The sequence below is a fragment of the Dicentrarchus labrax genome, unplaced genomic scaffold (assembly GCF_905237075.1).
Source record: "Dicentrarchus labrax unplaced genomic scaffold, dlabrax2021, whole genome shotgun sequence".
Lineage (NCBI taxonomy): Eukaryota > Metazoa > Chordata > Actinopteri > Moronidae > Dicentrarchus > Dicentrarchus labrax.
The window spans coordinates 11834466-11851789 of NW_026136709.1; the positions used below are offsets into that span (position 1 = coordinate 11834466).

At 41.7% G+C, this 17324-nt stretch overlaps 2 protein-coding genes across 2 annotated transcripts; one reads left to right on the top strand and one right to left on the bottom strand.

Annotated features, from left to right (window-relative positions):
• The first annotated feature begins 368 nt into the window (after positions 1-368).
• Positions 369-2161, top strand: LOC127369476 (arylamine N-acetyltransferase 2-like). The gene has a single exon (XM_051410899.1). It carries the CDS (start codon positions 818-820, stop codon positions 1679-1681), a length of 864 nt encoding a protein of 287 aa, XP_051266859.1. The 5' UTR covers positions 369-817; the 3' UTR covers positions 1682-2161.
• LOC127369475 (E3 ubiquitin-protein ligase MARCHF6) lies at positions 2119-16785 on the bottom strand. Its single transcript, XM_051410898.1, has 25 exons — positions 16380-16785; positions 15718-15817; positions 12562-12635; positions 12181-12324; positions 11717-11789; positions 11409-11577; positions 10860-11049; positions 9781-9842; positions 9622-9654; positions 9463-9514; positions 9052-9110; positions 8876-8956; positions 8631-8699; positions 8288-8362; positions 6873-7007; positions 6555-6775; positions 6031-6168; positions 5725-5947; positions 5060-5129; positions 4621-4802; positions 4116-4250; positions 3848-3937; positions 3442-3574; positions 3000-3135; positions 2119-2686 (listed from the first exon to the last, which is right to left on the bottom strand). Exons 1-25 carry the CDS (start codon positions 16396-16398, stop codon positions 2599-2601), a joined length of 2751 nt encoding a protein of 916 aa, XP_051266858.1. The 5' UTR covers positions 16399-16785; the 3' UTR covers positions 2119-2598.
• Between the last annotated feature and the right edge of the window lie 539 nt (positions 16786-17324).

Consider the following 17324-nt stretch of genomic DNA (forward strand, 5'->3'; position numbering starts at 1 on the left):
GAAAGGGAGTGTCGATGTGTGACGTCACTTGAGCGAAATGAGACTGGGGGGAGGTCTGAAAATATTTTAAGGGATTAATTAAACATTTTAATTACCATTCATGCACTCGTTGTACCCGGAGAAGTCTAAAGAAGTAGGTGTAATGGTCCTACATAACATAGATCTCACTTTCACTTTCGTTACTTATATGTAGCTGAATTTATTAGGAACTATTTTATAAAAGAAAAGTTTATATATTTGATATTTGACAAACCCAACACAATACCACAAAAAGAAAAACAGTGCACCTATGCACTTTTTTTTTTTTTTTTTTACTGAGTTTTATTTTGAAAGTGAATCTGCCAGTATTTTATTCTATTGTATTATAGTTATCCGTCTAACATTTATATGATTTAATTGTGCCCTGTTTAACATTTATGAAAATTTGGAAACTGGTGAGTTGTTTTGATAAATAAAGTAAAAAAAAAAAAAATGTCATGATTGAAAACAAAAAACTATTTGTACTGCTTTTTACTTATCCTACACTAATCCATTAAATGCATCCACAAAAGCCAATAAACCTTATAATCCTGTCTTTACATACTCATCAAAACCTGAATACTTGTTAGAAAGCAGAAGCTGAGTTCAGGGCGGTGTACTTGGACTTTGCCCCTAAGACAACTTTAAAGTAAGTCAGCAGCAGGAAGAGAAATAAAACACGGGAATCATACACATACACCTCTAAGCTATTATAGTTGGCTCTACGGGTAACTATAGTTACAGGGACCGCAATTCACCGGGGAGTTGAGGCTGAAAGTGAAAGTAGTGATTCTTGAAAATGACTTCCGTTAAGATGGACGTGCGGACGTATTTGTCCCGCATTGGGTTCACTGGCCCAGCTGAGCCCAGCCTGCGGGTGCTGCGGTCGGTTCACACCCGTCACCTGCTGTCGGTGCCGTTTGAAAACCTCACGGTGCACAGCGGCGGACGAGTTCAACTACACCCTCCTCTTCTTTACGACAAGATAGTGAACCAGCACCGGGGCGGGTTCTGCTTTGAGAACAACGGGCTCTTCTCCTGGCTGCTCCACGAACTGGGCTTCCGAGTCACCGTGCTCGCAGGCCAGGTGAAGAGCTTGATCACGGGTCGCTACGGGCCACCTTTTGACCATCTGATCCTCATGGTGGCCCTCGATGGGCAGCGCTGGCTGTGCGATGTCGGGTTTGGTGCCCCGGGTTTCAGCGCCCCTCTCTCGCTGGACACCAGTGGCCCCCAGGAGCAGGGCCACAGAGTGTACCGCATCAGAAAGGACGCGGGGATGCTCTTCCTGGAGTGGCAGCGGGAGGAGAACCGAGGGCCGGATGGAGACTGGGCACAGATCTACAAGTTCACCCTTGAACCTCGGTGTATGGAGGACTTTGCGGAGATGTGCGAGTACCACCAGAGCTCTCCTTCCTCCATCTTCTTCTGCAAGACCCTCTGCACGGTTTTAAAACCAGGAGGGAGGCTCACCTACATCGGCCGCAGACTGATCAGCACCACATTTCCAACAGGTGGAACAGGGGGCGAGGTGGAAACCACGACCAGGGAGCTCAAAGACGAGGAGATCCCGGGTATTCTAGCAGAGAAATTTGGAGTCGTGCTACATTCTCCACTCATACCAAAGGACGAGACAATCACACCACCACCAGTCATGTATTGATCACGCTTCCACATGGGAGAGCTTTACCTCCATAGGCATTATATGAAGAATCTTGTCATTGAGAGGTTAGACCTGCAACGATTAATCAACTAATTGATTAGTTGATCGACAGAGAAATATTCCCCAACTGTTTTGATAATTAGTTAATCAATAAAAGTCATTTTTAATGCAAAAAATATTGAGATTTCTCTGTTTTATATCTTATTAGACTGAACATTTTTGGGTTTTAGACATCACCTTGGACTCTGAGAAACTGGGGTGGACTATTTTCTGACATTTTATAGACCAAACAATCAATTGATTAATCTAGACAATGAAAATAATTGTTGCAGGCCTAAAGTATTTGATACAACATTTTAAAATAATTTCTGACTCATATTTAGTTTTAAAAAATGCTGTATGTTGACCACATATACAGTACACATGCAACAAAAATATAAATTGTCAGTTTGATTTAATAAATTATACATACACTTTTAAGATGTACAATGGTCATTGCATTAATCCATATCCGTCTTCTTTTTTTTTTTTTTAAGACAAAGTCTGCATTCAAAGTATTTACACATGTACAATTATCAGGCAGCTCTTTACAAAGCAAGGCATGAACGACAATACAGATGTTGAGCTTCAAATCAAACCTCTAACCCTCCTGCCAGCTCTGTTTCTCTGAGGGGGGGATTTACTCTGCTGTCCCGTGATTATAATACATTTCCCCCCCATCCCACCTTTGATGGGCGTGAAAGGGAATTAAAGAAATTGAACGACATCCATCAAATCCACCAAAATCCACAGGAGATTCAAAAGGAGAACGGTCCAAGGACTGAGTTGAAAATCAATGAGGGTGGGGGAGGTAATGGACAGACAGGATGTACGCAGCGTAACAGGTGCAAAAATGTGGCAACGTGTGACACAAAAATCTACTCTGCGACGGGGTTGGGGGGCGGAACCGAGCTTGCTCTTCCAGCTTTCCGTTCGTAGTTGACAAGCCTCTGTCCAACCAGGTACCTATAAAGAGAGACATTATCAGAGTATTTATACTATGATTCTTATTGTTGTCACACTTTCCAGCCATGAAGTTACAGTTTTCCTATGCTAAAAATAATAATAATTACGTCCTTTTTCATTCAGCGTTGAAACATTGGAGCAAGTTTGCACCAGATATTTTATTTAACTTAAAATATTTCAACTGGAAACTGGCTTCACAATTACCAAGCTGAACTCTCATCGCTGACCATAACACAAACTGTTAACTGACACAAATGACGTAGAAAGTGTAAAACACACGTTGGTTTCCACAGATGTGCTAAAAGATCCTTACTTGTCATTCTTGATGTGTTCATAAAGGCGTTTAAACTGTCGGATCTGGAAGGACAGGATGCCGATAAGCGAGACCACCATCAAGAGGAAGGGATAGATTCTCCTCTGCATTAGAATTTCCATTTCTGGGGTAACTCCTGCAAAAGAAACGCACTTCAGTTATAAATTGTTTTGGTGACAGCCCATTAGCAGACACTGTAGTCACTGAATCATCCGAGATAAGACAGAACATAAGAAGGAACATAGCATCCTGGAGGACCTTTTGTAATGTTATGTTACACATTGCATTCACAGGATTAATATAATGGAAACGGTCGCTGCTTTTGGTGGAGGAGGCCACTGATTTACTCATCTCCTTTTGAAACTGTGATAGCCTGCGACACTCAGCACAGAAAAGGGTATTTACAGATATTTCTCTCATAGTGTGGTGCTCCAGTACTCACCCACAGCAGGCACCACCCCTGCAGCAATCACATAGGGCACACACAAGGACAGCAGCAGGACTGAGATGACCGGAGCGGCCAGCTTACGAATGATGAACTGGAGATCAATGTTGCGAATTCCGTTTGCATAAACCTGAGGATAATGTTTACAGTCGTTACACTGTACAGATAACAATGTAATTTATCTCTATACGGAAACTGCCTTAAAGAAACTACAGTGTAAAACCAATACATAGCAAGACTGTATTCATGTATTTGTTTATTATTATTATTATTATTATTAATAGACTATTTCTTTGTTAGAGCAGTTGATACTTATTGGTCAAAAGAAGAATACACAGCATCATAAGGTCTTAAATCACAGCTAAATGGATGAGTTAATCTGTAATATCCATATAAAACCCACCTGCTCAATAACAGTCTTCAGCCACCACTGAGGGCCCATTAGAGTGATGGCAGCAATAATTTTGGCATGGAGCACTCCAAGAGCCCAGTCCTGTAGAGATGAGGAAGATCAATGGACGAACATGGATACAAGAACTGGGAATTATGTGACAATGTTAAGGAACACAAATGGGAAGACAGTCTTTCTTCACTCTTACAAAACATTAGACCAGGGGAGGAAAAGAGAGAGATGGAAAAGATCCATACAACACAGACAGACACAATCGTACCTGCCAAGGGTAGAAGAGGGGTGTTTGGTCTAGGGGTACCCTGAGTGGAGCCACAATGACCAGTTCAAACAGCAGGCCCAGAAGCAGCGGGATGACTCCAGCGACCAGCAGAGCTACAACCAGAGTCTTCAGAATCTGCACAACCAAAGCCAGGTTATAGAATGGACAGAATTAATCATAAAACAGATTAAGGGAACAAGTATGATAATGTGATGATAGTGTTAATCCCTTTTGATAGTGCCAAAATGTCTTGCTTCCTGGGACAGAACTGTTGCAGCACTGGCACAGTTAATGACTTGAGTTGAAGCTACTAGACAGACGCTTGTAAAATTTGGATATCGGCTAATGAGCTTGTAATAAGCAACCAACCATTAAACAAAACATCGCATTCGGGTCCAGCTCTAGACAATCTAATGGCTGAAAAGAGAACAACTAATTACCACACCACTCTGCTGCCCAGTTTTGCTGTTTGGCAACAGAAACCTGGCTGCTCACAGGAACCTACCATGAGCGTCCACTCCTGGACTTTTAGCATGATGACGGTGCGTCCCTGGGGCATCCAGGCCAGCAGCACAGTGACTCCTCGGATAGACAACCAGCAGACATACAGGCCGCAGGCCGCAGTGTACAGCTCATGGATTTTAGAGCTTCCTGTCCAGAAGGACATCAGCCAGCGCCCGGTGAACACTGAAACACACATGCAACAAAGCAAACAAGACCACTCTTCAACTAACTCCAACTTTAGAGTAATCCTCAGGTTTGTTTGAAGTTAATTACTGTTTGAGTTAGAACTTCAAAAAGCACCACTAAAACAGCAGACACATGCATATACATATATATATATATATATATATATATATATAGATTTACTCTTTAATTATGGTTTGGGTGTGGGTCTACAAAGAAGAAAATTGCTGGTTGTGCGTTATGCTACCACATCTCACCTGGTAGGGTTAGGCACATCAGGCTGGCCACCAGCAGAGTGAGGCACATGAACGCTATGAGCAACACAATCTGAAGGAAAGAGGACAAAAGTTTGTTTTAATATGTAGTGAAGCAAAGTAATCAAGCTTGGTCATTCTTAATAGAATACCATAGAAATGTGTCTATACTGTATTTTATAATTACAATTGGAATATATAGGACAATTATAACATATATATAATATAAGGCCTTTAACCTGGAGGAGGAGGAGTGTAATAACTGGGAGTTGAATGGCCTCAGATTTACAGTAAGTGGCACCTACGGCATTGGCACACTCCTAAATTTGTGTTGAAAAACCATAAATACTAGGTGGCCTTAGTATGTCTTTTTTTAAGAGACTTTGTGGAAACAAAAGCTGAGAGCTTCTATTTTATACTCAGTTATGAATGATAATAAGATCACTTTGTAATTTGTAAACTGTAATACATTTGTCACTGTGTGCTTTAGCAGCCTATAGTAACCATGTTAATGATTTCAGAAAACACTGAAAAGCTTTATATGTCAGCTGGAATCCATGAATCAAAGAATTGTAAACCTCAACAAAAAAATTCATATAACTGGAAATCAAACATGTGCCCAGAGACTCCTACAGAGACTTCAGAGGTAAATGTCCGGACTTTCGCACCCGGAATGGGAAGCGAAGGGGTCTGTGGTAAGGCTGGAATCCCACTGGTCCCCCTTGCTGCAGGATGGCCTGATGGGCTGCATGCAGCCCTTCGCCAACAGCTGGTGCAGGGTTGTTATTGTTGTTATGGTGACCAGGAGGAGGGTTGTTATTGTTGTTGTTGTTCACAGGCTGGTTGGCATCATTGTCCTCCTGCTCCCCAAGGAGGTAGGAGTGCAGGTCTCTGTGGAGATAAACATGTTTGGTTATACAGACTGAAAAACATAACATATGTATGTAAAGGTGTGTTTAAACTTATTGACTTACAGTAAATATCCAGCACTGACTGTCCAAGCCCTCACCAGGCCTTTGAGCCACTGGCGAGTGTGTCCCTGCTCCAACAGAGCTGGCAGCACAACCTGAAGCAATAATAGCTCCAAGGACAGCTCACTGACCGGGGCATCGCTGAGGGGGAAGAAGGGGACACGGTCAGAAAAAGTAATTTCAACAATGTGTGCCAGGGCGTGAAACACATGGTTACACAGATATTGGGCTTAAGAGTTCATTTCTCAGTTACTTCCAAGTATTACATTTCTATTTTGTTATGTTTCTCACAACACAAACTCAAATGTGTAAATCACTGCAACTAATGTTTTTTGTTTTTTATCAGTCTTCTGTGTTCACAATACAGTCAATATTTCCCTTTCTTGTTCTTCAAGATTTACTGCAACAAGATGTTGTGTTCTGGTGGTCATAAAGTGGTCTCGCACACCATTTCAGAGACACAAAGCAGCAGCTTTAACACAGTTTATTGCTATGTCACCCATACTTTAGTTATGTCTGCTGGTTACCTGTAGAGCATGACATTGTATGGGAGGAAGGTGGGCAGCAGTAGTTTGATCAGCCTGATGGGCAGCCACAGCATGAGCAACACGATAGAACCAAACACCACCACAGACAGGATGAACCGCCGCAGGTGTCTGTAGATGGGGAGGTGAATCATCTCCTGCACTGGGTTAAAATCTGGGTCATTGAGGTTTCTCAGAAACCACAGCACTCCCGGCCTCAGCACCTGATGGACAAAAGATGGCAAAAGTTTGCAGATTTTTCTTTTTTTTTAAATTCAGATTTTTTTCTTTAAGAAAGGTTGTTTGTCGTCAGGATCCTACCTCTCTCAGTAGGAGGATGAAAGAAGCAAAGTAGAAGACGTAAACCATTCCCACAAGCCAGTGCAGGAACATGGTGGTGCCAGGGGCTGATTTAAAACTCAACTCTCTGTCTTTCAGGGAGGCATCGAACATCTCCTGCAGGATGAGGAAAGCAAAACGTTAAATAAAGATAGCATTTAGATGCATTCATTCAGTGTTGGTTCAAAGATGATGAATGCACAGTTGGTTAGATGAAAAAAGAAAAAGGCTATGAATAACATTTTCACATGCCATATGCTTAGCAGATTAAAATTAGACAAAGCTCAGTCATTTTCATGCAAGATGAAGGATTTCATCACTGCTGTTCAAAGTCCCATTTTCTGCATTAGTGCCTTTTTTTAATTTCATTAACCTATTAGGATGGATATCTTATCTTATGTCCTTTATTTTACATGTTTATTATAACTTCTAAAAACAGTGTAACAGGAACCAAACTAGCTTTGTCATCAGAATCTCAATTTAATTTGTGGGACAAACTGAAATGATAAAGATAGCTTATTCCACACAGTCCTTTTTTTTTTTTTTTTTTTACGCCAATTAGATTCTTTTCACGGGTGAACAGCTGCAGAACAGGAGGGACATGGTTCCCTTCTGCTGTGTAAGCTGCTCCACCTGTTCTGAAGCAGGTTAACTGGCTCCGGAAAGGCTTGTGAAAACATACCCACTGGTGTACAATGAGTAGCATAGGTGGGAAAGCTTAGATGGCTACTGGAGGTGGAGAGGGATTTAGTTTTCCCGTCACTGTGCCAGTTAGTGTCCAACAGTGGAAACTCGCTGACACACAAAGAGGCTTGCAGATAAGGAGAGTGAGAGCCACAACACAGAGGCATATGCGTCTCTCTCCAAATGTCCAAGACAGTTTGTTTTCTGTTTTTCTGTGTTAATAAATGTATGAACTGTGTGATCAACAGCATCTGCTTCTGTCTCTGTGCTGTACAGCCCTGTTAAAAGCCACTTCAATGGCTATGTGACAGACGCCTCAACAGGGCAGAGAAAAACCACTCTCCTTTTAACAGATTGTGTTATAAGCATCTAAGCATATAAGCATCCACTTAAATGTCAAAGGAAAATTTGCTGTCACTGACAATGGAGGAACACTTTGAGGACTGTAGAAAACATGGGATACTATTTCAGAAAAGCATTTGTCACTCTAATGTATGGTACTGTATCTCTAACTACCTGAGAAATGAGAAATAAACATCTTATTACCATGATACCAATTAAAGTTTGGCTCCAAGTCTTAACCTTAAACAGTATAATAAAAAATGTACACAAGTGTGAGGAGCTGGGGCTTTCAAAACAAGAATTAGGTCATTTAATAGAGTCAAACAGACATAGTAAAAGTCAGAACAAAAACAAGAGCAAGAGAGGCTTACTAAAGAGCAGATGTCAAGCCACCAGCCACAGATGAGTGGAAAAACACCAATCTCCACAACAACCAGCAGAGAGACCTGTAACGGAAACAGATGTGCCTTTACAACATGTTAAAATCTTAAAATCTCTTTAAAAAAGGTGTTAAAATACAGTAATGTGACACCTTAAATATGATATTTTCAGGTCATATGTATAAAATGAATTCTATCCTTCCGTTTCTGTCTATGATTTCAAAACAAACAACCCTCAGATGCAGTGCTATGTTCGGGTAGTATATCAGTAAATGAATATTTCCACCAAGGATGATGCCTACATGAGTAACACAGAAATGCACTTAGGCGTTACCTTGACAACAATGTAGCAGACTCCCAGGAGACGTCGGGAGCGCTGGAACCTGACCAGAGCAGCGAGTCCCTGAGACAGCCATTAAGGATCAACACTGCTGACACATTTACACCCGCACAGGCCTAACAGAATACATTTCAGATGTCTGTCCTTGTAATATTGTGAAACTACAGCCAATGGGATTTGCCCTAGGTTTTACATTTCAGTAGAGTACAGGGGATCGATAGAGTTAGATGAAAGGATACATGACAGAGGATGAGCGTCATGGCCAGAAGTATGTAGCCAACAATCGTTGTGATTAAGCCCTCAAAGTGGGAGGCTTGGACCTGAAGAAAAGTACAAAGTTGTAGTCAAGCCAAGTCAGAGTTCAAGAGGCACAGTATTCCATAATAATAATGAGTTGATGAGAGCACTTTCTTACATATTCCTCAAAGCCAAGACCCACGACAGAGAAGTGCCCAATGTGGTAGGGACAGAATGCTGAATGAGGGGAAAAAGACATTTACAGTTAAAAGAAGACACTGTGGTGTATGAACAAGAAAATACAAAAGCAATCAACCCACAAAAGAGATACGAATAGATAAAAGTCTGAGATATTGATATGACACAAAGGATCAGGATCATGTAATTGTATTACAGTGTATTATGAGTTTTTCATTTTTGTCTGGTTTTGTATGTCAGAGGACCACAATGGAGATACGCCCTGTATGCTTTATGGCATTTTAACCCTTATTTGCAGTGTAACTACTGCTGTAAGTTATTCTGTGCTTGTAATCATCAAATAAATTAAATGAATAATGCTTATGATAAATCTTTGTTTTAGTCTACTCACCAAAGACCAGGATGAAGAGTGTGTTGAGAGACACAACCCAAAAAACATGCTCCTACAAGACAAAGATACAAGAGTTGTCAAGTGGTTGGATTTTAACTTTCAAACTTATCATACAAATGTATCAGAACATACCTGACAATTACAGATAGAAAAACTTACCAAAAATACCAGTGAACCATCCAGGCCAAGCATCTAAACGGAAATAAAAAATACTATGTTTCATGTGCAAAAATAATTGTACACAACACAAACAGAAAAACCTCTGAGAGAGTCTATGGATGAGGCTGTTTGGAGATCAGTAATGTCATGCGGAGTTACCCTTTCCCAGGTGAGCTCCTCCGCTGCTCTGTCCCACTCCAAAGCATTCCAATTCATGTCATCTATAAAGAAAGATACCAGCATTAATACAAAGAAGAGGAATACATTCACAACGGTTTGAAACTTAAAAAGTATTTATAAAAGCGTAAAAGAGTGATCTCATCTAATTCCATATCACTGTCAAAATAAATCCCACATCCTGCTTGTCAGATATGGCCACAGAATTACAGTGCACCATATGGAGAATGGACAAAAATGTTATTGTGTTTGTGTGGTCAACCGTTTTTGGCTTTTAGCAACAATACCGAAAAATATTACTGTCATTATTACTTTTATTACATTATTAATGCTGTTCTGGGTAAATCTGCTAAGTGCACAGCAACCCATTGTGAGGATTTTCCATTGCATTCATTTGGCTGTGACGCCCCACAGCTAGAATAATGTATAATACAATCACAATTCATTATCAGCCCTTTTTGCCTAGCCTGCTGAAAAATCAGACCATTAACCATGGTAAAAACAAAACAAATTAGTGTGATATGAGTGCTGCGGGTAGCATTTTGACACGTCATTGTATCATTCTCAAGTTAATTGTGATGCCTTGGCAAACTGACAAATGAGACCATTGTGGAGACTATTTATATGCTCTAACGCCAGTTGTTTGTTCTAGTGTTTTAAGACTAAATCTGTCTGTTGTTTTCTGTTGCAAAAGGATGTTGCTCCAACAACGGCCTTGTTTGTTTGTATTTACTGGTGACAAAACATTTTGGACTTTATTTACGATGATCTGTTCCATTTAACCTGTGCGTGAACTGCACTTTCTCAGTGTTTTGTGATGATAAGAAATTTCATTTTGTAGGGTAATAAAATCCAGCCTATCCCCATAAAATCTGATCAGGCAGAACACAATGTAAAATGTGATGGACATACAAGAAATGATAATACATGTCTTAATCAATGGCATTTATAAACTAATGAACACACTTTATAGAGCCTAACAACTCTTGATACTCTCTCTGATATTGTGGTTAATTTACATTTACAAATTACCAAATGACATTTCCTTATCAGTTTCCAACCTTGTGCTCCATTGTTGGGGTCTGCATCTTCAGCTGCTGCTCCCTCCTCTTCTTCCAGCTCTGGGTCATCACCCTGGTCTGGGGGGACATCAGGGGGCTCGGGCTCTGCTTCATTCTGTGCTGGTGGATCCGCAGGGGCTGGCTGGGCTGCAGGGGGCTCATCAGCTGCTCCCTGGCCTGCCGCTTGTGCCTGAGGGTTAGGGGAGAGGATGCATGGCTTTAATATGGGGATATGACAGTAAGGGTGATTTTGTGTGTATGTGTATAGTTGAATGGATGAGTATGTTTTTCAGGGTAGGATTTATGGACTATAGCAGGCTATGGTATCTAAATTATACACACAGTAATACAACACCCAAGACACATGCACATGAGTATTCTCAGAAGGCAGTGTCATTGAACAATTCTTCCTTTTAATGGTTATCCTTCTCATTTTTTAAAAGAACCAGTGTGTAGAATTTAGGGGGATCTAGCAGTGAAGTTGCATAGGTTATGAAGGTTATATTCCATTTAATGAAAGAAATTACTCAAGTAAGTCAGGTAAAGTACCTCATTGGCTTGTCCGGCGGCATTTGGTGGTGGCGGCTGGTGCTGCTCTAACCACTGAGGAGCACCACCGTGGACTATCTGTTCTCTGAGCCACACAAGGCTGATAAATGCACACAGCGTGCAGGTGACCACGAAGCAGCCCTGTAGACAATCTGCAAGCAGGTTCTCTCTGCAGGAACACAAACATTATCACATATATAAACATACAAAATGGCTAAACTAAGTAAAACAACTAACTTTCACTGAGTTTAGCATAATTTTCCATGCTAGTGTGTGTAATGCTGGAGAATAATGGGGTCATCACTCACGTAGAGAGCATGTCCAATGGCAGTGTCAAAAGTGAGCTCACAGAGCCGGTAAACAGACACTTGTAGATGCGACCTGAAACATAAAAGGCCAGATAAATAAATTAGTGTAATTTACGACATAATAAATAAATGTTAAATGTCTTAAGAAATGCGGCTTTGTAACAACTGACATAATATTTGAGAACTACATTAAGTACTGAGGGGGGGGTATAAATATCTTGGAACTCACACAGCGTTGCCTGTTATGTAGCAGTGTCAAAGCTATAATTCCCTTGATCGTGTTAAACCATGAACGTGAGCTAATATGTAAAGCTTATGTCATCGTCACTTCGCAAATAACTTTGTTATGTGCTACACGTGCACAAAAGTGAGCTCCTTTCCCTCAGCAATACTGGGACACAGTAAGTAAGTGGCAATCACTGTGGCCTTATCTCTGCATTTGTGTCTGTGTGAGTACTCCTTACATGCAGTGAGAGGAACCACCCCGAGCCATGCGAAGGCCACCAGTGTGTAATGGAACCAGTAGCGGATGGCCGTGCCCACACTGGTCAGCAGGCCGGCACAAATGTCCTGGATGGGCAGACGTGAGGGCATGTCTGGGGAGTAGACTGAAGAGACCAGAGCAGGAAAAAGTGAACCAGAGACATTTAAATTGTCTTTTATGTGTGATAAAATTCTAAATATTATTCAGCAAAACAAATTACTTTCAATAAATGAATAATCACATGCAAAAGGTAGTGATAGAAAAATGAACCATATGGCCAAATCTGTATGGCTTGTTTAGAAAACTTGAGGCTGTTTAAGATATTAAAGTGAATGATCCATCAAATGTCACGAGTACTTACTTGGTGTGAAAGCAAATCTGTGCTTGCATAATTCACAATACTCCTTCCTGCTGTGCTTCAGCCACTGGACCAAACTGTAAAGCACCATTTAGAAGGTCAAAAGCAGTACAAAACACAAAAACCTAAAATGTGTGCTGGTTAAAAATTTTCTTAAATCACATAATTTTGCATGTGTCAGTTTAGGGAGAGATACTGGAAAACTGAATATTCACATCAAAACCAAGAAGAGAACTACAGCAGAGCAAAGATCAACCAAAACGTCCACCTTTAAATTTATTTTTTATTATTGTTAACTTGTGAGAAAAGACAAAGATCTATAGTGTTGACTCAACATAAACTTTTTCATGGACACAACTGCTGTAACTACACTAGGCTACGATGTGATGAAGACGCAGGCTCAGCTGTGATCGCCTCTCCACGACCTCTGCCCTCTGACTGTGACACTGACTGTAAGCACTTATCATGTTTCAGTCATGGTGAAACACTCAACACAACACAAAAAAGGGAGTATCAGTTATTACTGAGCTGATTTATACTTGTGTGTTGCCCATAATAACACCACCCGAGCACGTTGTGACATAGGCTACACTCTGGGACTAACTACTGGATTATGTAAGAGAGTCATTACACCAGCTGATTCCAACACAAATGACAACATATGTCACACTAGAGTTTTAATTCAACTTACATCATTCAAGTTCCCCACTCTGCTCCCCTGATGAAAAATTCACAAGGTTTGATTTAAACAAGCAAGAGAGTGAGGCCCGGTGAAAACATTTACTTCTTCCTGGTTTGTGAATGCAATTTGTTCAGTTCAGAAAGTTTGTACCGAGATCAGCATTATAGTTCCACAGGAGCTCGTCTTGTCTTGTCTCTAACTTTTAGGAGCCTCTCCCCGCATTGCTCTCCACACTTAAATCATGGAATTGGTCAACTGGTCTCTCAACGCAATCGACAGAATTTTCTCGGCGAGAAGCTCGGGTTCGGGGGAACCTGTCTGCCCTGAAGGAACGTTTGCCGCTGGTTACACGATGGACTCCTGGGAGAAGTGGAGGGTCGTGTGCCTGGCGATTCTTTCCGTAGAGGACATCGAGGATCTCTACATATTCGGAACCATGATAACAGGCTATCTTCTGATTGGATTAGGCATTGCCCTGGTGTATCGGAAAATTCGGAAGACGGTGTCAGCAGTCCAAAGCCCCATGAAGCTGCCCGACATGACTGATGGAGTGAGCAGAGCTGTTAACGCTCAGACTATGGGTATAAACCGCAACATGGAAAACATTTTGGAGAAGTTTTCGGCTTTGCAAAGGAGAATGAATCGATTTGAAGACCAGAATGGACAATCAGAGTAAGTTGTGTCTATTGAAATGCGATTACTCGCCCTCACCCAAACAATCATAATCTAATCTGCATTCTGGCCCTCAGTAGCACCGGCCTTGGCCAAGGCCACTGCTGGAACAACTCCTCCAGGAGATCGCTGCAGTGAGACGCTCTGCCCTATTCCTCCCTCCCTTCCCACACGGACACCTGTTGATAGTTGACTCTGTTTAGGACCCGATCAGGGACGTCTCCATGGCAACCTGCTGTGTTATCGCGATGACACCATGTGAACTGAGGCACTGATTGAGAGGCTAGACGAAGTGACTCTCCAGGCTAATGTGCACACACGCACCCATGGACACTTACACATGCGCATATGCAACACACCCCTCTACCCCCCCCGCCGCTTTTTACCCTCAGTGCGACAAGCGGGGTTCCGCTCGCTGCGCCGATACAGCTGCCTGTCTGCACTGGTACGCCTCCACCCCCCTTTCCAACCTCCCCCGTTGCAAGTTGTTTTGAGTTTTTATGTTGTAAAGTGTGCTCATATGTGCTTATGTTGCTGAGGTTTTTTTTTCCCAGTCCCACACTGTACTCCCCTACAGGAGCAGAGTCTGGGAGCTGTTTTATTCTCCTCCCCTCTCCTCTTGTTTTTCTCCCCCTTTTCCTCCCCCCCTACAAGTAATTTCCCCACGGGGATTATTAAAGTATTTCTGATTCTGATTCTGAGCCAGGCTTTCCGTAGGAATTTGGCCATACGATCTGGTTAATAAACTCAAATTCCTTGATTTAAGCATTATGAATTTCACCGACACATCAATGCCCATGTAAGTCTGAATAATGACATTTCCGCAGTCTAATACATTAAGGGTGCCATAAAAATAAGACAAAGATAACTTAGGTTAGCAGCCGCCTGCATACATTCAAAACTATACTATCTACACACAATAGACTGTTATCCTAAACTTTGTGGGGGTGATTGTGAACTGATGTGGATACAGAGGTTCAACAATTACCACAGAACAATCCAGACCTGGCCTCTGCTTCTGCCTGGGGATTTCCATGCACCTGACCCTCTTGTAACCAGTGACGCTCACACACACAAATGAGAACAAAGCTCTATCTCCATAATACCTGCAGGGTCTGGTATTGTTTTCACCAGGCCAATACCACACTAAAGGCCATTAACCTGCATCCTTTCATCATCCATCAATTACATTTGCTATTACGCCACCACTATTGAAGTAATAACAGAGCACAACTTGTCACTTATCAAACTACTTAGGAAACACCCTGTGATATGACAAATCCCCATATTGTATCAGTCCTATTATAATGAATGCACGTAAACACAGATCCTGGCTTCTTTTACGCAGGTTCCTTTGTTCTAGGTTACATTGATTTTTCTCATGAAACCAAGTACTCTCCTGGGTTTCTATGCTCATGTGCATAGAGCCACCAGGTTGGAAATAAAATGTAAATATGTGAACCATTATACTGTCTTACTTTAGAAATACATTGTAATGCATGCATTTAACACAACTACAGGTTTCTTCACTTTTACTTTAACCATGCGCAGGAACACTAACACTGATTAGGTTCATTGATGGGAGTATGAGGGGGGGGGGGGTACTGTAAACTAAAGTTATGGAGTGACTACTGCAACAAGTTAACAGTGTCCAACCTTTAGCCTAATTCCTCACATTAGTGTCACAGGCACTTTGTGCACATGTAAATGTTTACATAAGGAGGACGTTTTCCGGGTAGGGGGGACGTCTGAGAAGAAAATGGGAGGTCACAATACAGACAGCTAGAAGAGCCAAACAGACTTACCATTCCTGGTGGATAAACTTGATGCTGCCAGTGCAGACACAAGGGTGGTACAGGGGTTTATCTGGGGTCCCCTCAGAGCGGCACACACGACAAATATCCGCTGCACACACAAACACAAACACAAGTGATATATATTATGATACCTATCACCAAAGGCAGAGTAAACCAGAGATGTGCAGACAGAGAGCAGGAGGACTGTGTTGTTTTAACAGACAGGTGTCTTTTGAATGGTGGAATCTAATCCAGCTGCATAAAGACTGTAATTTTAGATTCTTGCATAAGGAAGAGGTATACATTTAAGTGAGTTTACACGGGAGACCTGTCCTTATCTATACGGCCATACATCAGGAGACTGATGACATCACCAGCAACCTCTAGCCCTTTCTAGGCTCTCTAGTACTCGCTACTACTCTACATGGCCGCCTCACAGTTAAGCTCTCACATTGAGCTCGGCTGCATTATAACAACGTTTAGCTGTCATCCCCCATCTCCCTGTATTAACCTCACACTACACTGACAGGCTATGAAGCTATGCTATTTAGCTACGTTAACCACTAGCAGGCCAGCTCAACAGCAGGCTTGGTTTTCTGTGATGCACCTAACGAAGCTAACGCTGGTAAACCCGAGCCGGGGAGCAACCACCGACGCCTTTGCTTATTTACCTTCTTCGGCAGTATCCATGTTGCTCGCTAAGCACCGGTCACCGTTTCTTCCAGGAGTACCTTGTTCGACGAACCCATCCACGACACAGACGATATCGTTTAGCCAGCTAAATTAAGCTAACGAGACGAGTGTATCCCTATGTGTCGGATGCATTGACAATCATAAAATGGTTTCCCCACAGACTTCTTCACCACCAGCACTTGCTTCGTTGTGTCCGCTCACATCCAGTCTGTGCTCGTCGTTGAACAAGGTTTTTGTTTTAACGGTGTGTTCCTTAATGTAAAACGATAAACTTGAGAAACGTTACATCCTCCGTGTTGCTGAAATGACAGCTTGAACCGGGGAGACAATCGGCTAGCTGAGCTGGCTAACGCATGCGCTAACGTCACTGCTAGCTCCTGTCACAACAGTTTTGCTTTACCGCAGCGGTGCAAGCTTTACGGCAGGGGGGGAACTTCCATAACAACCGTCACGTGATTAGTGAAAGAAACGCTATAAGTACAATTTGCCGTGTATTTTAGGATTATAATTATGTCACATGATACATATTAAAATGTACGTCTGTATCTACATTGGAGAACATGTTCTTAATTTCTTCGCTTTTACTTTCTGTAAAAGTGGGTATCAAATATTTAATATATGTTAAACAGCGACATCTGCAGGATACTACTCGAACCCACAACTTTTATATAACAATTGACTTGCACCTTTGTTCTAAACCAAAGAAGAGTTTGAGGTTTAAATACTGAGTGAGGCCCATTTTGTGAGAAGTTTCTTCTTTGATGTGGGTATTTTATTACGAAAAACAATTTTTAAAAGATTTTTAAAAATGTAATTTGTACATTTGGAACTCGCTTTAATTAGTCTCCAGTTCATTTATTACATTTTACATTGAAACTGCTCTGTCTATCTGGAAGTCATGTGTCTACCCTTTCCGCACACTT

What these genes read in the sequence shown, in the direction of transcription:
- LOC127369476 (XM_051410899.1), top strand. Translation starts at nt 818, where the DNA reads ATGACTTCCGTTAAGATGGACGTGCGGACGTATTTGTCCCGCATTGGG.
- LOC127369475 (XM_051410898.1), bottom strand. An exon ending in TCTGCTACATTGTTGTCAAG is followed by an intron (nt 8,363 to 8,630) that starts GTAACGCCTAAG and finishes TTTCCGTTACAG; the next exon opens with GTCTCTCTGCTGGTTGTTGT. An exon ending in GATGTGCCTAACCCTACCAG is followed by an intron (nt 4,803 to 5,059) that starts GTGAGATGTGGT and finishes TGTGTGTTTCAG; the next exon opens with TGTTCACCGGGCGCTGGCTG.